The sequence below is a fragment of the Caloenas nicobarica genome, chromosome 13 (genome assembly GCF_036013445.1).
Source record: "Caloenas nicobarica isolate bCalNic1 chromosome 13, bCalNic1.hap1, whole genome shotgun sequence".
NCBI lineage: Eukaryota > Metazoa > Chordata > Aves > Columbiformes > Columbidae > Caloenas > Caloenas nicobarica.
The window spans coordinates 8,851,706-8,875,974 of NC_088257.1; the positions used below are offsets into that span (position 1 = coordinate 8,851,706).

Below are 24,269 nucleotides of genomic sequence, written 5' to 3' on the forward strand. Positions count from 1 at the left end.
TCTTAAAGTAGAGATTCCCATCAAACCAAACTAAACTGTTCAAACTGAGTCCAGAAAACCCACGCAGCAGCCTGTGACGTGACTATGGGGCAGTTTAATTCCTGGTGCATACCCCTCTCTCCCCGCCAGGCACCAAGGGCAAGCGCTCAGCCTCCGAACCTGATCCATGCAAAGTCCTGCCTCGAACATCACAAGTCAATGGGAGTTGGACCATTGGCTTTGGCCGAGCTGGCGTTTCACCAGGCGGTTGGATTTGGGATGGTCAGTGCACGGGAGAGGCCAGGCCAGAGAAAAGCGAGGGGAGGTTAGAAGCCTGTATATACTTACTGAGGTTCCATAGGAGAAGGAGTTTGGCTGTTATAGCCGGGCTGCGAGGGTAGCACTGAGCACAGGAATGCTGCGGGGGGTTGGTTAGGCGTGGATATAAGCCGTTGCCCAGATGATGAGCTAGCAGGAGACTGCGCAGATGCAGGTGTGACGGGATATGTGGATTCCTTAGGGGCACTACAGGAAGGCGAGGAGAGCGTGATTGAAGAGCTCAGTGATGACGAGGAGGAGAATTTCTGCCCACTTGGGTTACGAGGCTGTATTAGGATGGAGGACTGTTTGATTTGTCTGCTTGACTCGGTTGAGGCTGCGAGTCCCGGAGGCTGCTGTTGCCCTTGACAGACATTCTTAGACTGGATAAAGTGTTTTGGACGTTCATAGTTAAACATGGTTGGCTGGCACATAGAGGAAACGGATGGTAAATTAGGGACACTCATAGGAGAGGTTTCACGGCTGTCCTGGGTTTTTGTTGGTGATAATTGACTTTGGATAGGTGACTGGTAAAAACTAGGTGGTAGGCCACAAAAGCTTTCTTGGCTGGGCTCCTGGATAGAAAGGAACCCTTGCCTTGCAGAATAGAGGCTTTCTTGGTGTGGATTTTCCCTTAAGGAAGACAATACAGATAAAAGATATTGTACATCACCATTTGAATCACAAAAATACTATTTCATGAGCAGTCATTAGCAATCCAGAGTACGAAGTTCAGGCAACTGAAAATAAAAGCTTGAGCTTGAAATAAAAAGATTTAGGATTGATTAGAACTGTTCCAGAACTGTATGAACATTTTGGATTACAATAACAAGTCATGCGCTCTATCTGGCTCAGGTGCAGTGCTCACCACAGCTATCTTATCTGCGAGAGCTCAGTAAATTCTAAAACAAATAGCAATCGGTTTATTGAGATGACCCACCACCTGCATAAATCTACAGATAACCATAGATCCCACTGCTAAAGAAGGCAATTTGCCACGTATCCTCTCAACTAAAGATCTCTGGATCCTGCAGTTTTGTGCCACGTCAAAATACTAAATGCACTATTATTTAGATGACTGGTTATTTGTGCTGAGAAATTCCTCACACCATAGGGAAGCATGAGACAGGTGCCACTTTCTTTTAAGCCTAAAACTAAACCTTTGAAACAAGGTATCCTGATTTCTTCTCTAATGATTTTTGAATCAGACCTTTCTATATCCAATTGAGATTTAGGACTGGAACGCCAAGGACTCTCCTTCTCCATTTGAAGTGATTTCCCGAGATTTGCTGTTAGGGCTAAGAATTGCCCAAATGACATAGCTGCAGGGTAAACCAGGGCAAGCGGAGCTGCTCAGAGGTCCTGCATTTATTTTGCAGCTCCTTGATATCTAAACTCGGGCTTTCCATCAACTCAAAACCCAGAAAAGTTTCATTAGAGTGAACTGAGCAAGTTTGTTAAAACTGACAAACAACTTCAGCTCCAGGATAAATAAATAACCGCCCAAAATAAATGTAAAGCTACTAATAAAAAATGAGAATATAAATCCACACAGTTACATGTGCTGGAAAAAATTGTAATCTTGCCCCACTGAGATCAGCTGTTTCGCTGCTATATATACCCAGTATATTGTATTCCTCTCATCGGAGAGCCCGAAGAAGGGCTCCCCGAGGTCATAAATTTCCGTGGGGGGAGATCAACTGCAGACATCGCTCTCGTTTTAAAGATCCAAAGCTTTCATTTCCTAAAGGTCATTATCAATAGGAGTTGTAAATTAACTGTAAGCAAACAAAGATTTTCTAGTAAAAAATCCCTAGCTTTCCCCTTGTTATGCTCTTGGAATTTGAAGCTGGCTCAAATTTTTGGAGCGTGTCCACACTATGTCTCATTCACTGGTGCAGAAAACTCGTTGAATCTTGTTTTAATACATTTTTTATATCACTGCATGTGTACAGATTTATTCATTTTACCTGCAGGCTATGTAAAAAAGTCAGCATTTACTTTATTTTCTAGGATATGCACTTAAACGTGATACGATGCACAGAATCACTTGTCATAGTAATGGATAAGTTACATTTTCCTGAAATCATTCCACCTTGATTTGGGTGGGGAAAAAAAATCTATAGAGACTTTTGACCTTACAAGATAAAAACTGTAAGTAGTAATACAGACACTTTTGCTTTCTAAAAAATTTTTTTTTCCCCCTATTTGTTGCCTCCCACGTTACCTTTGACACCACCGTACCTCAGAGGTACATTTTCATCTCCACATTACCCGCCGCGTTGCAATTTCTCACGCCAGCTCCCTGATCAGCTTTGAAGTAGAAAGTGACGTGGAAAAACAAACAAACAAAATAAAAAACCAAAAAAACCGACCAAACACAGCACCTTACCTACAGCCTAGGAGTTGTCCCCTGGGCTTTAACCAGTATTTTGGGAAGGGACCGTCATTCACTGCCCCGGACTGTCATAGCAGCCCCTCTGCGCAGCGTTATAAGCCCGGGGACTCCGATGTGCTGCCGGCAGATGCCACCGCGGGACCTGCCTGTCCCCTGCCCGACCGCTGTCACAATAAGAGTCTCCGCCAGCCCCGGCCCCGCGGGGACACTTCATTTAAGGGCCGGAGCCCGCGTTTTGGGCAGGTGCCCGTGGTCAGCGAATCACCCGCGGGGGCAGCGGGAGCCTGGCCCCGCCGCCGGGCCGGCCCGCGGGAGGAGCCGCCGGGGCCCCGCGGCTCCCGGAGCCCCCCGGTTCCCCAAGCCCCGCGGCTCCCGGAGCCCCCCGGCTCCCCCAAGCCCCGCGGCTCCCGGAGCCCCCCGGCTCCCCCAAGCCCCGCGGCTCCCGGAGCCCCCCGGCTCCCCCAAGCCCCGCGGTTCCCCCGAGCCGCCGCTCCGGCCCCGGGAGCGCTGCCCGGCTGGGGAGGTTAGAGAGCTGCCGGCTCCGGCTCTCCCCAGCCCGGGATGGAGCCGCTGAGGCTCCCGGGTACATCCCTATGTTCGGCGGGAGACGGGGAAGAAAGGAAGAAATCGACAGCTATTGAACAGAAAAGCTTGTTGTTGTTGTTTTTGTCCGTGACAGCCGTCAGGGAGCAGCGAGGAAGGACTGCTTGTAATATGCTTAAACGTCCCTAAATCCCACTTCACCATCTCAAGGAAATTCCTTTTTAAATTCGTAGAATCATAGAATCATTTAGGTTGGAAGAGACCCTCCAGATCATCGACTCCAACCATAGCCTAACTCTAGCACTAACCGTGGCCCTAAGAACCTCATCTACGCGTCTTTTAAACCCCTCCAGGGATGGTGACTCCGCCAGTGCCCTGGGCAGCCTGTTCCAGTGCTTCACAACCCTTTCCGTGAATAAATTTTTCCTAATATCCAATCTGAACCTCCCCTGGTGCAACTCGAGGCCATTTTCTCTCGTCCTATCACTTGGTACTTGGGAGAAGTACTAATTTACTAATGGACTGTAGCTAATTGCCTCTGTAGTGATAACACACCGTTACCGCTTTTAGAGGCTGTGTGCTTAAAGGCAACAGATACTTGAAAGCCAGATGTAAATGTTGTTTAAATAACCACTCAGGACATCCCCACCGAACCCCGTCGGTGGCCGGGGCCACCGTGTCCGCATCCCCGGTGCCGCCCGCACCTTCGCTCTAGGACGGAGCTCAGTCAGGGGCATCGGCAGCGCTGTGGGTGTGTCTGCAGAGTCCTAAACTCTTCCTAAACACGGAAGATACATGGTGGTAAATGATTATTTGATATTTTGCTGTTTGTGTGTATTATTACAGATGTTTACTTGCACGCAAGGATGCAGCTATGCTGTTTTCACCAGAGCAGCAACAGACCCTGCTGGCAAATTAGGCGCTTTGTATCCCTTTAATCAATGGCTTCAATGCTTAATGACATCTTAAATTAACATTATAGTGTTTTAAGCATACTTTGGCAACTCTTGCCTAACATGTACGCTATTGTTTAAAAAATCCAAACAAAACAACCCAGTGCTCGGCTGCGTGTGGTCTTCGAGTTGCCTCTTCTTTCCCTTGGGTGAGTCTTTCAGCACAGCGATCTTCAGGAGTTAATCTACGTTTAGCGTTTGTATTTAAACATCAGGCCATCGTTTGTGAACTAAATCTATAGAGCAGGTGCTAATTGAGCGCTAATTTATTTAAATTGCTCGTGATGAAAGTGATTAAGGGAGGAGGTGTTTCCCTAGTTCCTGGAGAAGTTATTTGCTCCTGAAGTGAAGTAAAAAAAAAAAAAAAAAAAATTCTGTAGTTTGCACAGAGTTGGGTATTTAAAATAAATAAAAAACAAAGCTAAACTAAAAAAACCCAACCAACCAACCAAAAAACCCCTGTAGTGTGGTCATTTACCCCGTAGGAAGCTGAGAGCATGTTGACGATCAGAGTCTGTGCTCAGACAGGCTCCCTGGCTTTCCATCGACTTAAATGAGGGTGCAGTATGCTTTTTTCCAGAACTTAAGTCGGCTGCAAGACATCAGTTCAAGGACAGCTTTATGCACTTAAAAGGCTGGACACAACTAGGACGACTTGTGTGAGAAAGAAGGAACAGAAAACGCGAGATCTAGAAGGTAGGGAAAAAATTGAAAGGACTAGAGCTGGTGAAGGCAGAGAAATAAATCTCATAGTCTTTGCTGGGGTAACTTAATAGTGCTCTGACCAGCACTGTGAGGCGATAGAAACCAGCTCTTCTCTACTGCTTCAGTTTACTTTCTATGAATGGTGACCTATTGCGTCTGACCATGTTCTAGTTGCTTGAGTCATATAGCAAAAACTGTCTAGGAAAAAAGGTTAAGAATCTTTTGCTTATTTATTAAGGAATCTTAAAGGCTACCTAAAAGACCTGGCAGTATACTTAGTGCATGAAGACTCTTCTTTTGCTTGGTTTAAGTTCCTTTAATAAAGTTAATAATAAGTACAGATTTTGTTCTGCTTCTTTAAGGCTGTTGAGAATGACACTGTAAGCTGCAGATATAGAGGGCTCAGAAAGGAGTAGCTGGTAGTGACGCCCTTCTAGAGTTGTGTTTTCTAACTTTTGCAAAGCGGCTGTTGCTAAGCAATAATTTGGAGAAGCATGAGCTCAAGGGCTTCGTTCATTTTATAGCTATTCCCAGGAATAGCTTTGTTCTGTAATTGCTGTCATTGTTGGTATTTCTTTTTGTATTTGGTAATTACAGTTGCAACCACATACGTTACATGAGAGAGTTATGTGGCTAAATCTGTCTAACATGACAGCTATTGTACAGCTAGTCATGAGAGATAATTGCTTAGTTTAAGGTAACAGCAACATTCACAATGTTGAGTCTCATTCATAATGATGTTTCAAAGCTTGTGGCAATAAGACTGTGGGCTTTGAAGATATTTAAATGCTCATAGATGGGTATATCTAGAAATTTTAATAATTTTCTCTTTTTATCTTGAGATGTACACAATGCCTTCCAAAATCTGGTTCAGCATTGCTGTCAATCAAAAGCACTCTACAACTATATACTAGTTAATGCTTTATATAACCTCAATTTTTGAAAGCTATTGCATAGCTAATTTTGGTGGTATGTTATATCCCTTCATACAGGACATCAGGTACTGCATTTCAAACTAACCAGAACTTTAAAAATAAAAATGCAAACACATTTCACTGGAACTGCTGCAAGCAATAAACTTTACAAGTAGTCATCCTAAGCAGCAAGTACCATCTGAAAGAGCTTCCTCACAGGTTGCTTGTTGGAAATGCCAAAATACAGGCTTTCCTGCTGCCTTTGAGACATCTGGAGTGAGGCTGGAGAACTAGCCCTGTTCTAAAAGAACAGCTAGGAAAAGTTTCCTGCTGCCCCCATTCCTTCCAAGAGGTAATTATGCCAGGATTTTATGACTCTTGTTTTTACTTTTGCTTGGCAGACCATTAACAGTCTGCTCTTGTTTAAAACAATCACCGAGTAAAGATTACAGGAAATGCAACATTGATCTGCGTTAGATACTCTCAAGCAGGCAGCCTTATCTCTAGGGGTTTGGAGCTGGGGCAGTTGAGCATGAGTTGAAGATGGTGCTGGGTTCCCATGCTTGGCTTGGGATGTTTGAAGGCAACGACAGCACATGCTCAGCTCCCTGGCAGGCTGCAAGCCAGCCCTCTGCAGCTTTGAAGTGCTACAGTCTCCTAAAATCTGTAAAAAAAAAAAAGCTTAAACCAGGGTTTTGATTCTGCACTGGGGTCTGCTTTGGGTCCAAGCTGATTGTCCTGGAGCAAGCCTGGATTTCGTGGAAGAGTTTGAAGCTAAACAGAGAACTTCCTCTTAGCAACCTGCAAGTTTTTGAAGCAAACCCATTTTTATGCAGTGATTTAGCAAAAAAATTCCTGTGCATGGAGAAACCTATATTGAAACATGATCTCTCCTGCAGTGAATTTGGAGAAGGGTGTTCAGAATGGTTAAAATAGCTGGTTTAATTAAAGTGGCTGAGGACAACCAAATATTCTATAACACAGAGAATGCTTTCTGTTGTGGACAGCCATTTACACATGATGTAACCAGATTGCTGCAACACAACGTGGCATTCAGCTGCCTTGTAGCTCTCACAAACAGGACTGAGGAAACTCCTCTGTAGTGCTGAGCTTGGACCTCTTAACTGTCACCACTTGAGGTCTTTGTTCTGCCCATGAGCACCTGAGAAACACCACAAAAATATGGGATGCAATTGCTAAGATGTACATTCTAACTTGGTTTGTTTCTCTGGAAGAATTGAAGAGGATAACTAAATAATGCAATAACTACAAAGCTACTCGAGAGCTGCATTTGGGATAGAAATTGAGTTGAGTCTTGTTATAAGATGGAACACTTTAATCTCTATTTCCTGAGCTGGGAATGTCCCTACTGTGGCGTGGGACAGTTTTCATTCTATCCAGCAGGACACTGGGTCAGTACTTTTCCTCCACAGAGTGCTTTGCAGGTACTATCGGCACCACGCTTGCAGGATCTTGAGTTCTATTGCTGTCTTTCACAACGGGAAAGAGAAACATGAGGTGATGGCTCTTGGCCAAGGCTACAGAGGAAGGTGGTGGCAACAGAATTGTACCTTGAAATTTCCCAGGTACCGTGATCTTTGCCTCGTGCTCTGCTGAGGAGCCAAAGGTCATCTAGACACTAATTATTTGGGATGATGCTTCAAAGTTACTTATAGATAGGCACTTCTGAAAATGCCATTAGGCACTTACCTGAGCCTTTAGATAGTCACGTACTTTGTCAAATCGAGTCTGTGCTGTTCTGTAGCTGGGCTGGTGTTACATGTTCCCATTGTCATTTAGGCAAACAGCTCAGGTTACTGAATGTGTGTCTCTCCCCATTAGGGTCTGGGGCACAGGAGTTTTGCTGTTGTATTGCTGGGCTCCCTAGAAATTTCATCCCCTAAGTATTGCATAAAACTAACCCAGAGATGTGATTTTTCTCTTTGTCTTACCGCAGAGATGAAGCCTGAGGTGAATTCTCATAAGCTCCATGAAAATCTTCAGCTTCGCTCTCGGAGTTCATCTGGTCAAAGCTTGTGGCTTCTGCTCGACCGCCCAGTCCTGGGCTCTCTGTGCCATAGGATGGCAGGCCAGCCACATCTCGATCCTTGGCTCCTGTTTGGATGTTCCTAGGGAAGGTGGGTTTCTTCATGGTGACTTGCACAGCTGGCCTGTGGGCAGCACCTGCAAAGCTTTCCAGCTCTTTTGCTCCTGGAAGTAGAATTGTCCACAAGTCAGGTAGAAAGCAGAAAGCTCACCAGTACAGCATGCTCTAGTAACAGGGGAAGGGAAACTGGTGTGTCTGTGTAGATGGATGGGAGTTCAACTTGCCTGGGGTTTGCAGAGACCAAAACCTGCACAGCTGCATTAGCCAAAGCTGACTTCTCAGTGGGAACGGTGAGCTTTGGTTTACATGTAAGGTGCTGTTCTGTTTGGAGATGGCTTTCAGCACAAACCAGGCAAGTCATGTGTTACAATAAGGTGTAGGTGCAGCCAATGTGTTGAGCTAAGCTGGAAACCCTGAAGATATGAAGCTCAAGGATGAGATTCCTCTGTGAGAGGGAACATCATCTCCACCTCGTCATCCTTGATGTGGGAGGAAGAGGGGCCAAAAGCAGAAATGCAGAACAACTTGCATCCAGCTTTGAGAGGTGCCCATGCAAACTACACTTTTGGGGCATTTCTCTGCTCTTAAACCTACAAAAGTGTTTGGGTCTGGCTTCTGCTTGGTAAATATCTGTGACTCTGCCTGATGTTGAGCAGCAGCAAATTCTCTTGTGCTTTGTTGCTCAGCTCAGAAATCCATGTGCTTACCTGCGGAAACAGAGAGATGTGCACTGGATGCTGCAGATCCAAATTCATTTTCAGCAACACATTTAAATATTCCAGAGTCTTCTGGAAAAGCTTCTGTAATAACCAAGGTGCAGACTTCCTCTGAAATGACAAATTCAGGCATGCTGTTGTGTCATGAAAGTCAAATGATAACTTGCAGGAGCTGGTCCTTGCAGAAGGATTGTTACTTAGTGATGGGGCTTGGCAGCAATGAAGTGCAAAAAAGTGATGTAAAGGGCGTGGGAAGTCAGGGGATTCAGAAGGAGCAAAGTTGAAGGAAGAATCTTTCTTCCTGTGAACTTAATGAAACAAGGCGCAATGTTTTTGCTAAATTCTGTCTTCTTTTTTTTGCACAAGCACTGGAACAGGCTGTCCAGAGAGGTTGTGGAGTCTCCTTCTCTGGAGACATTCAAACCCACCTGGACACATTCTGTGCGATCTGCTCTGGTGAACCTGCTTTAGCAGGTGGGTTGGACTGGATGATCTCCAGAGGTCCTTTCCAACCCAACCATTCTGTGATTCTGTGAAGTCTAAACCCCAGAAAATATTATAGGTCAGAATGGTTGGTATGTTTTGCCTTGACATGGTGTAGACTTCATTGACTGAATGTAAAAGGGACGATACCTTTTTCATTGTGTTGTGAAAAAAAATGGGGCCTTTCAGGTGCTTGTGTCAAAACTAAGAACTTGAAAGCTCTTAGCCTGACACCAAATGCTATCTTCTGACACATTATTGAATGTGTATTTGAACATTATTGTTTTATCTTGGATGAGGTGGAAAAAACTAAGTGTGGGGTACTTAACCGATGAGATGTCTAACAAAAAAGGTACAGGGTACTTACCAGGAACTGCTGATGAACAAGCCTCTGCTCAAAATAAGAGAGAAAAAAATCAAATGGTTATAATGCCAGACTGGAAGAAAGACTTTCAGCCCTCACTCCTTTTCCCACCTCAGTTGTCACCCTGGTTACAGTGAGACCATCTCCTTTTCTGTCCATCAAGAGAAATACCATCTAGACAGGGGAAGCTCAGGTTTGGCTGGAACCTGATGGTTCAACACCTCTCCACTGAGGTGATACAGACTCTACTGACTTTGGAGTTAGATGCTGTGAATTTGGCCTGCTGGAGCTATGACCTTGTGCCTGGGGGTATAACAAATTGTTTAAAGTCTGCTTTTTAATTTTTTTTTTCCTTCTCTGAGTTCATCAGTAGTTACAATATACAGTGACAATGCCTCCATGGCTCAGTAGTACTTTCATTACTAACAGCCTGGCTATCTCCTTCCGCTGTGCCTGATCTGCTCACGTGCTGCAGAGGATGCACAGACTTGGTATCGTCAGTGACTTTGGGTCATTTGGTACTTGTAAACTTAACTCTGCCTCCATGAACATGTACAACCTCCTCATTTTTATGGCAGTTCTTGTTCCTGTCTTATCACCGTCACGGTAAGATTACTGTACATCAAACAAACATAGTAATACCTACTTTTTCGTAGTATTCGGAAATCGGCAGAATCTATTATCTGATCGTATTCTCTGTACCAATGAACCTGTAAGGTGGGTGTAGCACGAATGCGACATTCAAGTACCACTAATTGACCCTTCGTAGCTCTTATGTTTTGTAGACTCTGGAGGAGGAAAAATTGGTGTTAAATGGCTGACATAAGTATTTCCCTGTTGAAGCAATTATTACAGAATGATACACCCTTCAGTGAAGATGATCTCATGCACATATTTTTATTTTACTTACAATAGTTGATTTAATTCTAAATGTATTTGCAGTGGGTTGTGAGTGGAGGATTTTTCACCTGTAGACCAGTGCTTATTAAAAGCCTTCAGCTTGTGTATGCATTTTTAAATAAGGATACAAATGCAGGAAGAAACATCTATTCCAGTGGATACAACATAATAAAGGAGGTTAGTATGAGAGGTTTTCACTTCAGCCTCATTTGTAGGAAATAAATTAGATTAATTCATGTAAGTGGTTCTATCTGTTTGGATCACTTACCAATTAAGATGTTATTTTGATAGCATCACTAATGAAACATACTGTCTTTTTTGAATTGTAAATGAACCGATGTTCCAGCATTGAAATACCTTCTGATGAAGCAAGAAAACTCAAAATCTAACGCTAGTAGTTTCAGAACAAGCTATGTTGTTCGGACAACCTGTGCTCTTTACCTTTGTGAACACAGGTGTGCTTCCGTAGGCAGACCCAGTCAGGCTTGCTGAGGGACTCTGCATCTATATAACAAAGAAAAGTGATTTTATAGCTTGAATTTCTCATATGCATAAACCTGATTGTTGCTGGCCCTTTACTCTGAGACAGAAGATGAATTCAGAGTGTTTTATTAGGCTGGCACATGAACAACAGATAAATACCCTGTGGACAGTCTCCATAAACATTGGTACTCTGTCCTGACATCCTCCTTTGAAGCTCAACTGATGCAGGGGTTACAATGAGGCCTCTGATTAAGCAAGAAAGCCCTTTTCCAGAGCTTAGGCTCCAGATCTTGATATTTGTGATGACTCTTGCCTCTTAGTCACTTGCCGAAGAAGTGCTTGAGCCAATCCTCTTAAAATATTTCTAGAATGCTACAAATAATAATTTAAAATATGTGTAACCTGCTCTTTGAGGGTAGGTTACAGATTACGGCTGAATTAAAGTGATGTAGCTCTGGTGAACTGAATGGCTGCTAAAGGCTTCATTGGCTGAGGAACCAATGGTGAACAGAACACTGGTGGCTTTCCACTTTCTCCTAGCATGGGAGGAGAGGAATAAACAGGGCAGGAGAGACAGAGCTATGGAGCTGGAGACAGAGTCTTTAGGAGGCTGAGTATTCTTGACCCAACAATGTTTGCACTTACTGTGACATTCCTCTGGCCCTGCCAGAATGCTGAGACTTGCAAAGAGGCTTAGTCTTTGGATTTACGCTGTGAACCTGGAAAGACAAACACGATTGTAAATGAACGTTCCTGGTTTGGATCTTGGTTTGTCAGCCAGGAGAAGGCATGGAAATAACGGAATTGACTTTGGGCTGGCTGTAGGAGCAATATATATCCTCTGCTGATCTGTTTGGTGTGATGCAACACTCCTGAGCTGCTGACGTGCTACAAGGGTGCCCTGGGGTTTGTGTTGCCCATCCATTAAGCCAACTGTTCACTCTCTCCTGCTCTTAGCACCTGTGGCATTGAATTCAGAGCCTTATTTTACATTGTATAGTAGCTGATGTTGTCACGTACTGCCAAGTCCTATGTTTGTGCCTGCATGTGTCTGTGGTCGTGCAAACAGTACCTTAAGGTATTGGCAGATGGTTACAAAGCTGCTATTTCTTGTTTAGTGGTTGGTTGCTAAGGCCACTGTCCCCTTGTGAGCTCCTCACCTGTTGAACCACTACCTTTGTGGCAGTATTGCTTTGTGTTTGCAGCCTGCTAGGAACCAGATATGAGTGGTCATGGCTTGGCAGGTAAGAAGTCTCTCCTTAAGGTTACAGTTGTTTCTCTGCACCCTGACAGAGCTCTAGGTCAGACACACGTATGTGTTCCTTCAGGGTCTGAACCCTACGCTTGATGCTCCTGGTTCCATACGGTATTTTTTGGTACTTACAGTGTTTGTAACATGATAGGTAGAGTAACTTCAAATCCGGGGTCTTCTAGCTGACTGTCACCCTGTCTTGGAGTCACATTTGTATGGTTGCAGATAGATATGTGGAATGGAGATATGGAGGCACCTCAACAAACTAGGATTTAGTTACCCTGAACAGGTCAGTAGGCTACAAAAGCACCCATGTCATCAAATAAAATCAGTATATACCCCTCAGAGGCTTTGCATAGCCGTTTGGTCCAAATAATTTATTTGTGATCTGTTCTTTCTCTCTCCTGCTTTTCGTCACTCTCCAAGAGAGTTATAACTGGTTACAGTGAAGGATATTTTGCAGTCTAGTGTGATTTGACTGGTGTAGCATGAGACAACTGCAGGCAGCCACGGGAGACAAGGAGCTGCTGTAAGGCAGTCAGACATCTCTGACGAGAACATGTCGCTGTGTGTCTCATCCAAACCCGCAGTGTGTTACCCTTGGCCTCGATCCAGCAAAGCAGTTACACATGGACTTGGACCACCCGTGGCCTTCATACTTCTGTCTGTTGCTCTTGAGTTATAAGTATCTCTCAAGCAGCTCCAGGATGGCTCCCGTCCAAGGCTGTGTCATGTGGCCATCAGCAGCGCCGTGCCATGATGCAAGGTCTGCTGGATAATCCCAAGCCCTTGGATGTGGGAGGAGGGCCTGGGAAGCCAATGTTGTTGAGTTGCCCCAGGTTCCCGCCGCAAACCAATCCTGGCTGTACGCCACCACAGATCCCTGCGATGCTGTTGGCATTGCCTCCTTGCCATCTGTCAGGTAACGGTCAATATAGTTAGTTTTGAGGACCTGTGAAATAGGCTGGTTATTTTTTTTTTTTTTCTTCTCCCTGATTTTCTCACAAAGAAAAAGGGCAGTGAACAATCAGATGTGCAGATTGTGAAAGGAGTTCCTGGGCTGACATATCTGCTTTAAAGATCACCTCACGTGACTGAAACAGCATTAACAAAACTGCACTGAAGAATGTATGCCTCCCTTTTGTCTGTACAATAAAAGACTTAATTCTCCTGTAGAGATGCCATCACTCTTGCTTGTTCCACTCTAGTTCCAAGTCCATGGTTGGTCTGGAATTGGGCAAGACATGCACAGAAACAGAAGGCACAGACAGACATGCCCCTTAGCAAGAGTGAGTGAAGTGGTTGGAGCTGGGACTGTGGTAGGCTGTGGTCATCTGAGCCAGAAACAAGAACTTGGAGAGAGGTTGTTCTACTGAACTGAATAGGAAGAGCTGCTGACATTTTCAGGATTTTTTTTTTTTTTTTTCAGAAATTCCAGCCATAATAAAACAGGCAGTGAACTTAAGCACTAAATAGGAATTGCAGTAGCTTATGGATTTGTGCTTAAGACAGTTAGTTGCGTGGCATCAGTTCCTCAATGCAAGGATTAGACCTTCTGACATGGCAGAGGCCATGGCCAAAGATGATGGCTGTCTAAGTTGCAAGTAAGACTGGACTGATGCCATGTAACATGCCAAGCAGTCAGTGTTTGCACAAGAAGCTATATACATGATGTAGCTGCCAGTGCTTGAGGAAGGCTAAGGTAATCTCTTGCCAAAGCAGATCTCACTAGTTCAATTGAGAGGAGACCCCATCACTGGGAAGTCTATTTGTGCTTGGCTGCTGTAGGTGTCTAAAGCAGAAGCCATCCTTGAAACCCACATTGCTTGCGCACCCTGGTTTGTGAACAAACTCATCCTTCATGTGCATGGTTTATGTTAGATGCTCTGCTCTCATGTTCTGTGGTCCTTCCATTTCACAGTTTGCTTCTTGTGAGTGTGTTGGATGCTTTCACTGTTAATATTGGATTTGGATAAAGAAGAGTTCATGGGAATAGATGAAAGGCTTATAAGCTTCATCACTGGAACAGTCACTGTTTTAGTCTGAATTGCCTGGTTTTGTTTGAAACCTAATGACATTGGGGCTTAGGTTATTTAGTAAACCAGGACGCTTTCAGGTGTGCCGAACAGGGTGGCAGGTGCTGCTTTAAAGTGCAGAGTGAATGTAGGAGAGTAGATGTACAAAGAGTGTTTGGCTGCATCGCTGACCAGCCCTCCTACTACTGATTGGTTTCACGTGACTGAAACGGTGGCTCGTGCGAGTGCAAAGCTGTCCTCTGTGTGAGGGTGTACGTGCTGTCCAACTTAGCAGTAAAAACGAGAGCAGGTCATTCAGCCTCCAGGCAAACACTGTAAGGTCACTCTGAGCTGTTTACTCTCTGACGTGTCCCCTTTTCTTTAAGTTCTGAGTGATTGCTCAAGACTTCTTAACTATCTGTTTTCAGACTCCTGAGATTCTGTTCCTGAGTCCTGCTGAGCTCTACATGTGATGCGTCCCTCTGTCCGTGTTTCCCTTGCTGCGCATGGAGATTTTCTGCATCAGGTCAGCGGAAACGCTGGGACTGTACGGCTAACGCCCTTGAAAGAACATATAGCCAAGGTTTTACCTTGGTGAGTCATTCTAGCAGTCCTAGTGTCTCATGTAAATGTCAGCCTTTACTTAGTGTAACTCTAGATCTTTGTGAAGAGGACAGAATTAGACTCAGCCAAATGAAGAATCCAAGGACCTTTGCAACCCAACACCAGAATGATTACAAGGTACATACAGATCACACTGTTGACTCAAACCATAATGACGACATTCTAGCATTACCTAAATAGTTGACATGGCTGCAGAATTATGCTATATGCAACACTAGGACAAATTTAACATAGGGTTAGGAAAGTATTAAAGCTACATGGAGCCCTTTTGCCAGGTGTTTAGATCATGGAAAATGCATTAAATCTGTTTTAGGAATAAAATGAGCATCTGCTGGATCTAAAATACACTGCATTGTAAAGAGTGTATGTAGCGGGGAGGAGAACATTTTAAGTTTTATACTTAAAAGTAAGGCAGACCTAGACTGCATCGTCATGTACCAGCATGTCTTTTATTTAGAAAACAGGCTCTAATAGGTATATAGGATAACAATCTTCAGTCAATTTGAAAGTGATACATTTTGCAAGCCATCTGCATGTACCTGATGGTGTTACTCATTTTTATAGAGGTGTTTGAGCTTTGGGAGTATATGCTAGACACTTTGAGATCTTGTAGCACTATCCTATATGGCCTAACTGTGCTATGAACATAGGACTGCAAAGAATGAGGCTTTCCTGAAGGCACTGGGGTGGAGAAACCTCTGTCTGGAGCTGTATTTCCTCTGTGCCATATGGCTAAATGGGGAAACTGTCACCACTTGAGCAGTGAGCTGTGTAGTTGTGAGTTACGTGGTAACATGAATATGTCATTCGAAAGTAGCTTCTCTGTTGCTCCTGGCGGGGTGAATAACAAGACTTCTGTAGGAAATGAGAAAAGAATGATTTTATTTGTTTCTCTTCCCACACACAAAGGTTATCCTGAGATGGCCGGTTAGATTGCAGGAAAATTTGTGATAGTTTCAAATTGTGGAATAATTTCTTAAAATGATGAGTGGGGAGGGCAGGTTTGCATTAGATAAGATATCCTGAAAATAAGCAAGTAGCTGGAAGAGGTTATTGTAGCCATTGATAAAGTATTTACAGAAGCTGCAGAATCTTGATTGGATTTGAAGCTTGCTGAGTGTCTTTCTAAATGGTAGAAATGCAGCTGAACAGTGAGTACGTTTCAAAGACCATTTTTTTGGTAGCATATTTTCAGAACGTGTCAGACTGAGGCGCACCATTTCAAAGGCTCATTTTCTGTGCATCGGGTTTTTGATGCCTCCCGCCAAGCAAGTAGGATATTAGATTTGCATCACAAAAACTGCGTGTGGCACTCCTGTGGGCATCTCCATACCTGCTATTCAGGAAGGGCAGAAAGATGCACTGGCTTTCAAGGACAGGCTTCCTCTGGGATTAGCAAAGACTTTCAAGCACAGAGAGCAGCACGGCTGCTGAAATGCATGTACTGTGCTCCATGCTTGAAAGTCTTCGCTAAGCTTAAGATGAGTCTGTCCATCGTACAGAGCAGAATGTCACAAGGAAAAGAACATTAGCGATGTGAATGTAATGGTATTTGGGCAACAGTAGCCTTAATATGGGAAAAAGCACAGTAGAAAGCTTAATCTTGGAATTAGTTAAGGCATGTCCCTGGTGAGATGGTGTTTGCAAACACACCCTGTGTATGGCTTACATGAAGTCTGGGTGATGTTGGTGTCCACGGGCAGCGAGCAGGGCTGCAGGTACTCAGGGTGTTACTGCTTGTGGTACACGTCCCACTCCACGTGCAGCATGAACAGATGAGGACTCAATATCTCTCTCATCAAATCACCTTTTGATTGCCTTGCAGGTCCCTGATCCAGCCCTTGGAGGACAGGGAGGTCCCTCCCGGCGTGGCTTGGGGGCCGCCTAGCGGGGTGCAGACCGGGGGCCCCGCTGTCACAGCCGGACTCTTTGTCCAGCGGCTGGGGACTGCTTGCAAACTAGGGCCTAGAGCGAATTAATTTTATCCCTCATATTACATGCCTCTTCTGAGCACAGCTGTTTCTCAGGGCTGGAAAATCCTGGCTTTCCCTCCCCTTATTTGGATAACAGCTGAACTGCCGACAGATATTGGATACTTGAGTCAAACTGGAGTTCCTAGAACTAAGTGACTAAATCCCTCTTTAAGCACCGACATGAAAAGATACCTAGAGCTTATTTTAAGAGATGTTAAGCTTCCACTTGGAATTATAAGGCTCCATACTTGTTAAAGTAAGTAGATTCATGTCAAATGGAGATCCTGGTCATTTGCTTCCTTTCTTCCCTGTAAAAAAGCTCCCAACCCTGCCCTGCTTCTTTGCATGCCAGAGCATTACAGGAATGTGGAAGGATTTTGAGTCCAGACTGCCTGAAACATGAGGACTGCAGATCCCGAGGAGTGTAAATGCACGAAGACTTGGGTGCCCGTGGCTGTAACCTGCAGAGGATGTGCAGATGTGAGTAAAGGCAATAATATTTGTGGAGTCCTTGGGCATCCTGATCCAGCCACCTGCTCCCTGCTGCCTGTGCTGCAAGTACCTGTGCTGCAAGTTCACGTTGCACAGGCACATCCCAGTAGTTTGGTGGAGGTTTGGGGTCCTTTATGTGGACTCTAAGGACAAGTGTTTAGTGCTGTGGAAAGAATGGCGTTTCAAGAACCTGGAAACTGCTATTTCTGCAGTTAGGATGCTGTATATGAAGAAAGGTTGGCCAAGTTGTTTCCTGAAAGCTCTGGGTAAACACCCACAGGCCTGCTGTCTCATGGATTACCCCTTCCAAAGAGCTCTGCGTTGTCAGTGCTTGGACCGAGAGCCGCTGCACTGGGGCAGTGCTGAGCTGCTCTGGTACAAATCTGTGAGCTGTCTGGCCCATCTGTTCCCCTCCTTGTAGCCCGCCAGTGGCTCCTCCTGCCTGCTCCAGCCCTGCTCTGCGGTGAGGGGGGGATGAACCCAGTTCCAGCTCTCCCTTTCACTGCTGACGGCTGGGGGATGCTTCCCCATCCTCCCACCGATACCTGCAGTGAATAATGAAGCAGAGCCTCAGCCTTAACACGTAAGACAACCCACCATCTTTTTTTAAAGTAGAAAATATCACAGTATGCTATTCAGTCAGCAAGTAAGTTAACCTTTCCACCCTGGAATACCACAGTGATCCTCCTGTGAGTCATAAGGAGAATTAAGTTAACGGGCCCAAAGAAGAGAGAGATCAGTCTCGCAAGCTCACTACTTCATGTGGGGCACACCTTCCAAGGAGGTGGATGTGTCATTCCAGCAGGCTTAGGAGAAGATGGGAATCGTGTGGTCAGTGCATGTAACTGTGTATGACTCACGGCTTTGCTATCCAGTGCTCCAGCCATGACTTGCTGTTTCTGCTGCCCATGGCTGTACTGCTATATTTGCACTTTCTGGAGAACGCAGCATGGTCTGATCTCCTCTGTCCCCAAACCAGACCTGTTATATGTGTCTCATCTTCTTTGTGAAGAAGGCATTTTTGTGAGCAGCGCTCCATTAATTGTGACTGCTGTAGCATCGAGCTATACTAGTAATTACCAAAATGGAAAAAAGCATCTTCTGTCCCAGAGCCTCTTGCTGATTTAAATTGTTTTCAATAGGAGTAAAGAGAAAGCATATCCTCAGGTGGGAACACATTGAAATGAGGTGTTTGTAGACTGATAGCAGTAAAGTTGTGATCAGAAGCAAATGGGAATCTGAGGTAGCTTTCCCAGAGCCTGCATAATAGTTTTCTCCAGTGCTATACAAAGCAGCATGTGCCTGCTGTAACTTCTGCCGTCTCTTGTAACCCAAGTGTGCCCTGGGTGGTCATCCCATAGCGCATCCTGACGGGTGGTCTGGTGCTTCTGCCGTATAGCCCTGATATCACCAAAGCCGATGAATCCAGAGATGATCTGGAGCTCCTGAGCCCTCCTGGCCTCTTGTCCCACTGCATGTGAGGCCCCTGAGCTGCCTGTGCCCTGGCTGTGCAATGGAGAAAGCTGCAGTGACCACAGAGGTGAGTGATGGTGTTTCGTGCACCTTGGCTGATTTCTAGTGCCACGAGAGCTGCTTCAGCCTGTGCCCCAGGCAGGGGAGCTTGTGCACAGGAATAGCAGCACGTAACCCTCCAGTCTACCCATTGCTGCACTGTATCACCTTGCATCTGCACCCACAGTGAATTCTGGCCTAAAAATCTTGTCCTGGTTCGGCCCTGCCAGCCCTGCTTGTGCTGGGCACATGTGGGTACAGAGCTGCTGCTGGGGACTCGCTGCTGCCCGGTCTGTCCCCACTCCAGCCAGCTGAGCCACCGACACCCAGGATGGGCAGTGCCAACCTTCCACGAGTGGAGCAAAGTCAGTGGGTGAGATTTAAACTTGTACAATTAAACAAGAAACCCAGGATCCCCCTGGAGACTGTTTGCTTGAGGGGAGTGTTATTTAAAGCTCTCTCATCTCAGGTTTCCCTGATGTGCCAGGAGATGGTTTTAGCTCACTTTCCTCCTGACAGAGGAGTGTCCGAGCTGTCCCGTGTCCCTGTGTCAGTGGATCTGACCAGAGGCACCTTCCCCGGGGCAGTACGCCAGGGCTGTGTGGTTCCCCTGGGAGCCGTGGGGTTTGCGGTGGGCACGTGAACTGCTGGGACCAGCTGTGGTCACCAGAGCTGGGTGACACTGGGTCCCTCCGCACTGCTGTGTGCCATGCCTGGGAACCGGGAGGAGAGCACCCCAAGGATGGGGCCTTTGGCCACCTCCTCTTTGGCCTCCTGGTCTCACTGGGGCAGGGCTTGTCACTCTGCTGTCATCTGAGGAGCAGTTATCTCAAGTGACTTGGCAATGATGCTAGAGTAGGATCTTAGGCTGTGGGGTGTGTCAGGAGCTGGGGATGCAGCACAAGGAGGGGATTTTCAGTCATTTTGGCCTTCCTGCAAAGGCTGGAGGGCAACTGTGTAGTGAGGCAGAGCTGGAGTCTCCTAAATACTTGCTCTCAGTTCCAAGTCTAGGCCAGGTCCCATCTCTGATCTCTTCTCTAGAGAAGCTGGAGCAGCTGTTGACATCTGGAAGAGAGTCTGAGTCCACACTAACAGCTCTACAGTTCCACCAGCAGGGCTCATGATGCTTACCCAAAACTGCTGGAACTCAGACTGCATCATATAACCAAGTCTGGAAGACCTGCAGTAGTCATCCCGTTGTACCTGCTGCGATATTGCTGTGAAACTCAAAACAGGGACTTGTTGCACTGTAAAGAAGCTATTCCAGCCTCAGAGCTTCTACACAGAGTATAAATCATGCATGCAGAGTGCATATAATCAGAATATTGCCAAACACTGTAGTTTCGCATGTTTGTAGAACTAAGGTGTGGACTATGAAGCAGCTGAAAGTGCCAGTTCCCAAACCCATCATTATTCATGTTGCCTAAATTAAGCCGCTACTGTATAGTCCAATTAAACTTTTAATGGGGAAAGCATTTTACAAAACACAAGTAATTTCATTGAAAATTGAGCTGGCAAAAAGTGCTGCATAAAATTAAATAACTTGCACAGATGTTTCTTGAATGAAAAATAAATGCACACCTGGTCTAATGGTTATTTTTTCCCTCTAGGGAGCATCAAGACTGGACTGTTTAAGCTCTCACAAACACCTCTTGTGACAGTGATATGTGCCATATCCTGTGTCCAAGGAGGAGAAAAGGTTAGTTTAAATGCATAGTCGTGGCATTTGGGCTTCTACAAAGTACCTTGTGCCTGGTTTATGCTGAGCAGTGAACTCTTCATTGTTGGGGAGCCCACATGCAGGCTGTACAGCCCCAAACGCTCCGGGGAAATGTGATCGGTCTAATTTTAGCGACATGGACAGCATTTGATATGGAAGCAGCTGGTGTCATACAAATCTGCGGGCCTGTCAAGCAACCCCAATGCATTGCTGAAGCGAATATGTTCATTTCCACTCAAAGGCAATCTAGAAAGCCAGGCCTGGTTTTAGCTTGCACTTGACTCAATGTAAATCAGAGCTGTAGCTTTGTAACCATAGATGTGCAGTGCCCAAACTCTTAAATTTTAATGCCATTTCATTAGAAAAGTGAGGCACGACTTATTTTTCTCACCCTGTATTGCACTTCATGCTAGCACATTCCTCTTTCTGTTTACAGTGGGTGGAAATGTTTTCTGGACATGCTCGCTCTGTTCCCCTCTTGTGAAAAGGTTTTCTAATGTTAAACGTTTATGTAATGAAAGCCAGTGGTGGCCTGAGCCCAAGCTGCTGGCAGTCTCTTGATCTGCTAGATGTCATGCTAATTGCTCAAGAGTATATCTAGGCAGTGATCTCAGTTGGTGCTCGGATTGCTGTCTTTTTGGCAGCTGAGACACAAACTTCCTAGGTAGAAAAGCCCTAAAAATACAGCAAGGCTTGAATTTTCTGTCTGCTAGAGGGTGACAGAGATAACATGTCTACTAAACCCCTCCTCAAGTGTCCCATGAGCAAGCTATAATGCTTAATTACTGGAAATTCTGAGGAAAACAAAAATGCCAAGTCTAGTGTGTACCCAGCTGCTCTGGAAACTCTTCTTGCACCAGCACTCAGCACTGAATGCAGCAGCATCCGAATGGCCATGAACTCCAGTCAGTGCTGCAACCAGAGCTGCCAGCAGCCCCAGCAGCAGCGAGGGGTTGTCCCCTGACAGCCGCAGCCTTTGGAAATTAGGAAATGATAATACAAAGGCATGTGTGCAGTGCAAGGCACAGGAGAGTCAGGACTTTGTCTCTGCCTGCCCTCCCTGCCAAAAAAAAAAAAAAAAAAAATCTGTTTAGAGAACTGGTCGGTAAATGCATTTAAAATGTTGTAGGTTAAATAAGCAACAGAAGTAGAGGCGAGTTACAGTTTTGCTAATAGTGTTTGTGGTCAATAGACAAACTTCTTCTTTCAGGCAGTGCAGATGCACCACTGAATTTTCTTGCTATGTTTTGCAATAACAGCTAGGAAATTTCTCTAGGAGATAACACAGTGTTACGGGCAAAGCTCTTGAATACTCCAAATCTGCTAATTAAAAGCAAAATATGAAAAGGAAGAGCTAATATCTAGGCAACAGAGGGAATAAAGTTCCTTTCAAGAGGCAGGTCCTGCCCTCAGGTTTGCCTCGCTCCCTGCTCTGCCAAGAAAATGCTTGATCCTCAACTGTCTTGTCATTTGGAGCTGGGAGGCCCCAAAATCCCATCCGCCTCTGGCCCTTGCTTTTCCTACGCTCTGGATTAAGCCTGTGGATAATGTGCAAGATGTTTGTTGTGCCACAGGGCTGAGGTTGCGGGTCCCACACTGCTGGGGTAGAAGAGGTTCCTCTCCCAGCTGCCTGTGCTGCCTGTTCCTTGGGGTCACCCTCTGCTGCTGCCCAGTTGCAGGGGACACAAACACAGTATCCTGCCTCCTTGGCTCCTGCAGAGGAACTTCCAGGTAATGTATTTTCCTGGCATGTGATGGTGGTTTTGGGTTAGTTCACCAGGCAGTGAACTTTTGTGGCTGCAAATGATGTAGTGGTAGAGGATCAATCTGCTGCTGATGAAAGGTGGACCAGGGGGTGAAAGACTAAATCCAAATCCCATGCCTGTGGTTCTGGTTAACTTCATTATGTACTCATAGTTCTCAGTGCTATGAAAAAGACTCTCACTGAGAGGATGCATTATATTTTCTTGCCACTTTCTTCCCTGTAGCATCTCTATCCCTTCTCTTTTCTTTTTAACCTGCCCATGAGCCATGTTTAGGAAGAGGCTGTGGACCCCAGATGATGCTCTGCTGCACAACTGAGCCTGCATCCCAGCTGAGTGTCTTGTGGACCGTTTGCCTCTTCTCTCAGCCCAAGACACTAAATGAGGTACTGGTGCGTTTTCTGCTTGTAAAGTACCTCACTAATGAAGTGAGATGTTCAAGGGGACAGAGCTCACCATGGCTTCACCCCTTGCACATGTGCTGTGGAGCCAGGATGCCTTTTAGTTGCAGTGGAGTCCTCGCTTGCTTTGGAAACCACAGTCTTCCTGGGTTTCCTGGGTGGGAGGGTAAGAGATGCTAATGCAGGCAAGAGGACTGAGCCAGGTATGCTGTGGGGTTGGAGCTCCTGGTTTGCCAGGTTGCTCAAATGGCCACCCTTGATGATCCTACAGGTAAGAGCAGAGCTCAGTGTGCCAGAAAGGGGAACGCTGCTTTCTGAAATCAAAAATCATAACCCTGCATCGCCTTCCCACCGTCTGAAAAGCCCTCATGTAACCCAAGAACATCGTTAATATGCTAGAAATTAAAGTGTTACTCACCTCTCTAAGGCATCAGTTTGATTTTGGGGGTCTTGCTGCCAGCAGCTTGAGTCAGAGCTGAGTCTTGAAGTGGAAAGTCTTGTCTCCACCAACTCCGCTCCAAGGACTGAAGGCTGTCTGGGGTGGTGGGTTACATTTCTAATGTTCAGATCCCTGCTTGTGAGTGATGGCATGGCGGGAATGTCAGCTGTATGGGAATAAACTGCAGCAATTTATTCTCTCCAGCTGGCTTGAAAGTCAATAGAGCAGCACTATTAACTGGAACAAAATAGGTCCACTGTTGTGAGACACGATGGTGGCCAGATCTGTAGTTGCTTATAATTTATCATGCGAGTAGTCCAGAGTGATGGAAAGATGCCAGCTCAGGTCGATTGTGACTCTCTGTGCTGGTAGAGGGCCGAGATAGAGAAGTAAGGCAAAACTTCATTAGAAGCAGGACCCTCTTATACAAATTTGGAATGTAAAGAATTTCCTATTCACTTGGGTTATAAAGAAAATCTGAGCTACTCCCTGCTCCCCAAATGCTGAGGAATGCAGGGGGATAGCTTGGGTCCAGTGAAGCCAGTGTATGTCTTGCTGACTTGAATGGTTTCACATCAGCATCCTCCAGACTTGGTAAAAGACCCATGTAAAGCTCATGGGAACTGGAGTGATGCCATGACAATGGCAGAAGCACAGAGCCATTATGTGCTTAAGTTTCAAGCCAGGTGCATTATTCAGTGAGGTACCATGCAGGCGAGGAGCTGGAGAATGGAATTTTCTGAAGTGCAGGGTTGTGTTTGTGCCCGTGTTAGTGCAGCAAGTTTACCTGGAAATTTCTGTGCTCCAAACCGCGGGTTAGCAGCTCATTTGGAGGAATTGCTTTGCGTAGATGCATAAAGGGTAGGATGAGACATGTCCAGACAAAGCTGCCCATCACTGTGAAAGTGTCTGTAAATGAACTGGATCTTGTCTTCTACCACAGCAGTGCACTTCCACAACTGAAGACCATTCAGTCTGGGCATTGTCAGCCTTCACCAGTTCCGTGACCATGAAAATAACCCAGCTGCTTTGAGAAGCCCTTCCCAGCAGTCTAAGGTATGCTGTATTAGTTACCTTTTGTGGGATTCTGGAGATATTCCCCAGATTCACAGTTCAAAAATATGACTTGCAGTTGGGTTTCCTGCAAGCACAAGCTCCTAAATTTTTCCAGTTACCTGCTTGCTTCCTTCATGCTGATCTCCAGGAGCTGTGCAA

The 24,269-nt window shown here is 45.6% G+C and overlaps 2 protein-coding genes across 17 annotated transcripts in view; one reads left to right on the plus strand and one right to left on the minus strand.

Annotated features, from left to right (window-relative positions):
• The window catches only part of MYOT (myotilin), a 33,965-nt gene extending 10,861 nt beyond the window's left edge, over positions 1-23,104 (minus strand). The window contains exons 1-8 of one of the 5 annotated variants that reach the window (XM_065644008.1): positions 23,034-23,104; positions 11,509-11,582; positions 10,822-10,884; positions 10,127-10,268; positions 9,484-9,507; positions 8,625-8,744; positions 7,763-8,021; positions 328-930 (exon numbers count right to left, since the gene is read on the minus strand). In XM_065644008.1, the coding sequence (XP_065500080.1) occupies positions 328-930; positions 7,763-8,021; positions 8,625-8,744; positions 9,484-9,507; positions 10,127-10,268; positions 10,822-10,884 (1,211 nt within the window). In that variant the 5' untranslated portion in view covers positions 11,509-11,582; positions 23,034-23,104. Of the gene's footprint in view, positions 1-327; positions 931-2,689; positions 2,897-7,762; positions 8,022-8,624; positions 8,745-9,483; positions 9,508-10,126; positions 10,269-10,821; positions 10,885-11,508; positions 11,583-23,033 lie in introns of those variants that run through there. The other 4 variants (XM_065644002.1, XM_065644004.1, XM_065644006.1 and 1 more) reach the window with 4 other exon arrangements.
• KLHL3 (kelch like family member 3) overlaps positions 3,101-24,269 on the plus strand; it is a 119,733-nt gene continuing 98,564 nt past the window's right edge. For 3 of the 12 annotated variants that reach the window (XR_010606936.1, XR_010606932.1, XR_010606934.1), the window contains exons 1-10: positions 3,101-4,039; positions 4,772-4,887; positions 7,768-7,948; positions 14,559-17,207; positions 18,619-18,759; positions 19,773-20,018; positions 20,342-20,430; positions 22,026-22,182; positions 22,440-22,600; positions 23,998-24,110. The gene's annotated coding sequence lies outside the window, so the exon portion shown is untranslated. The remainder of the gene's footprint in view (positions 4,040-4,771; positions 4,888-7,767; positions 7,949-14,558; positions 17,208-18,618; positions 18,760-19,772; positions 20,019-20,341; positions 20,431-22,025; positions 22,183-22,439; positions 22,601-23,997; positions 24,111-24,269) is intronic. The other 9 variants (XR_010606931.1, XR_010606930.1, XR_010606933.1 and 6 more) reach the window with 9 other exon arrangements.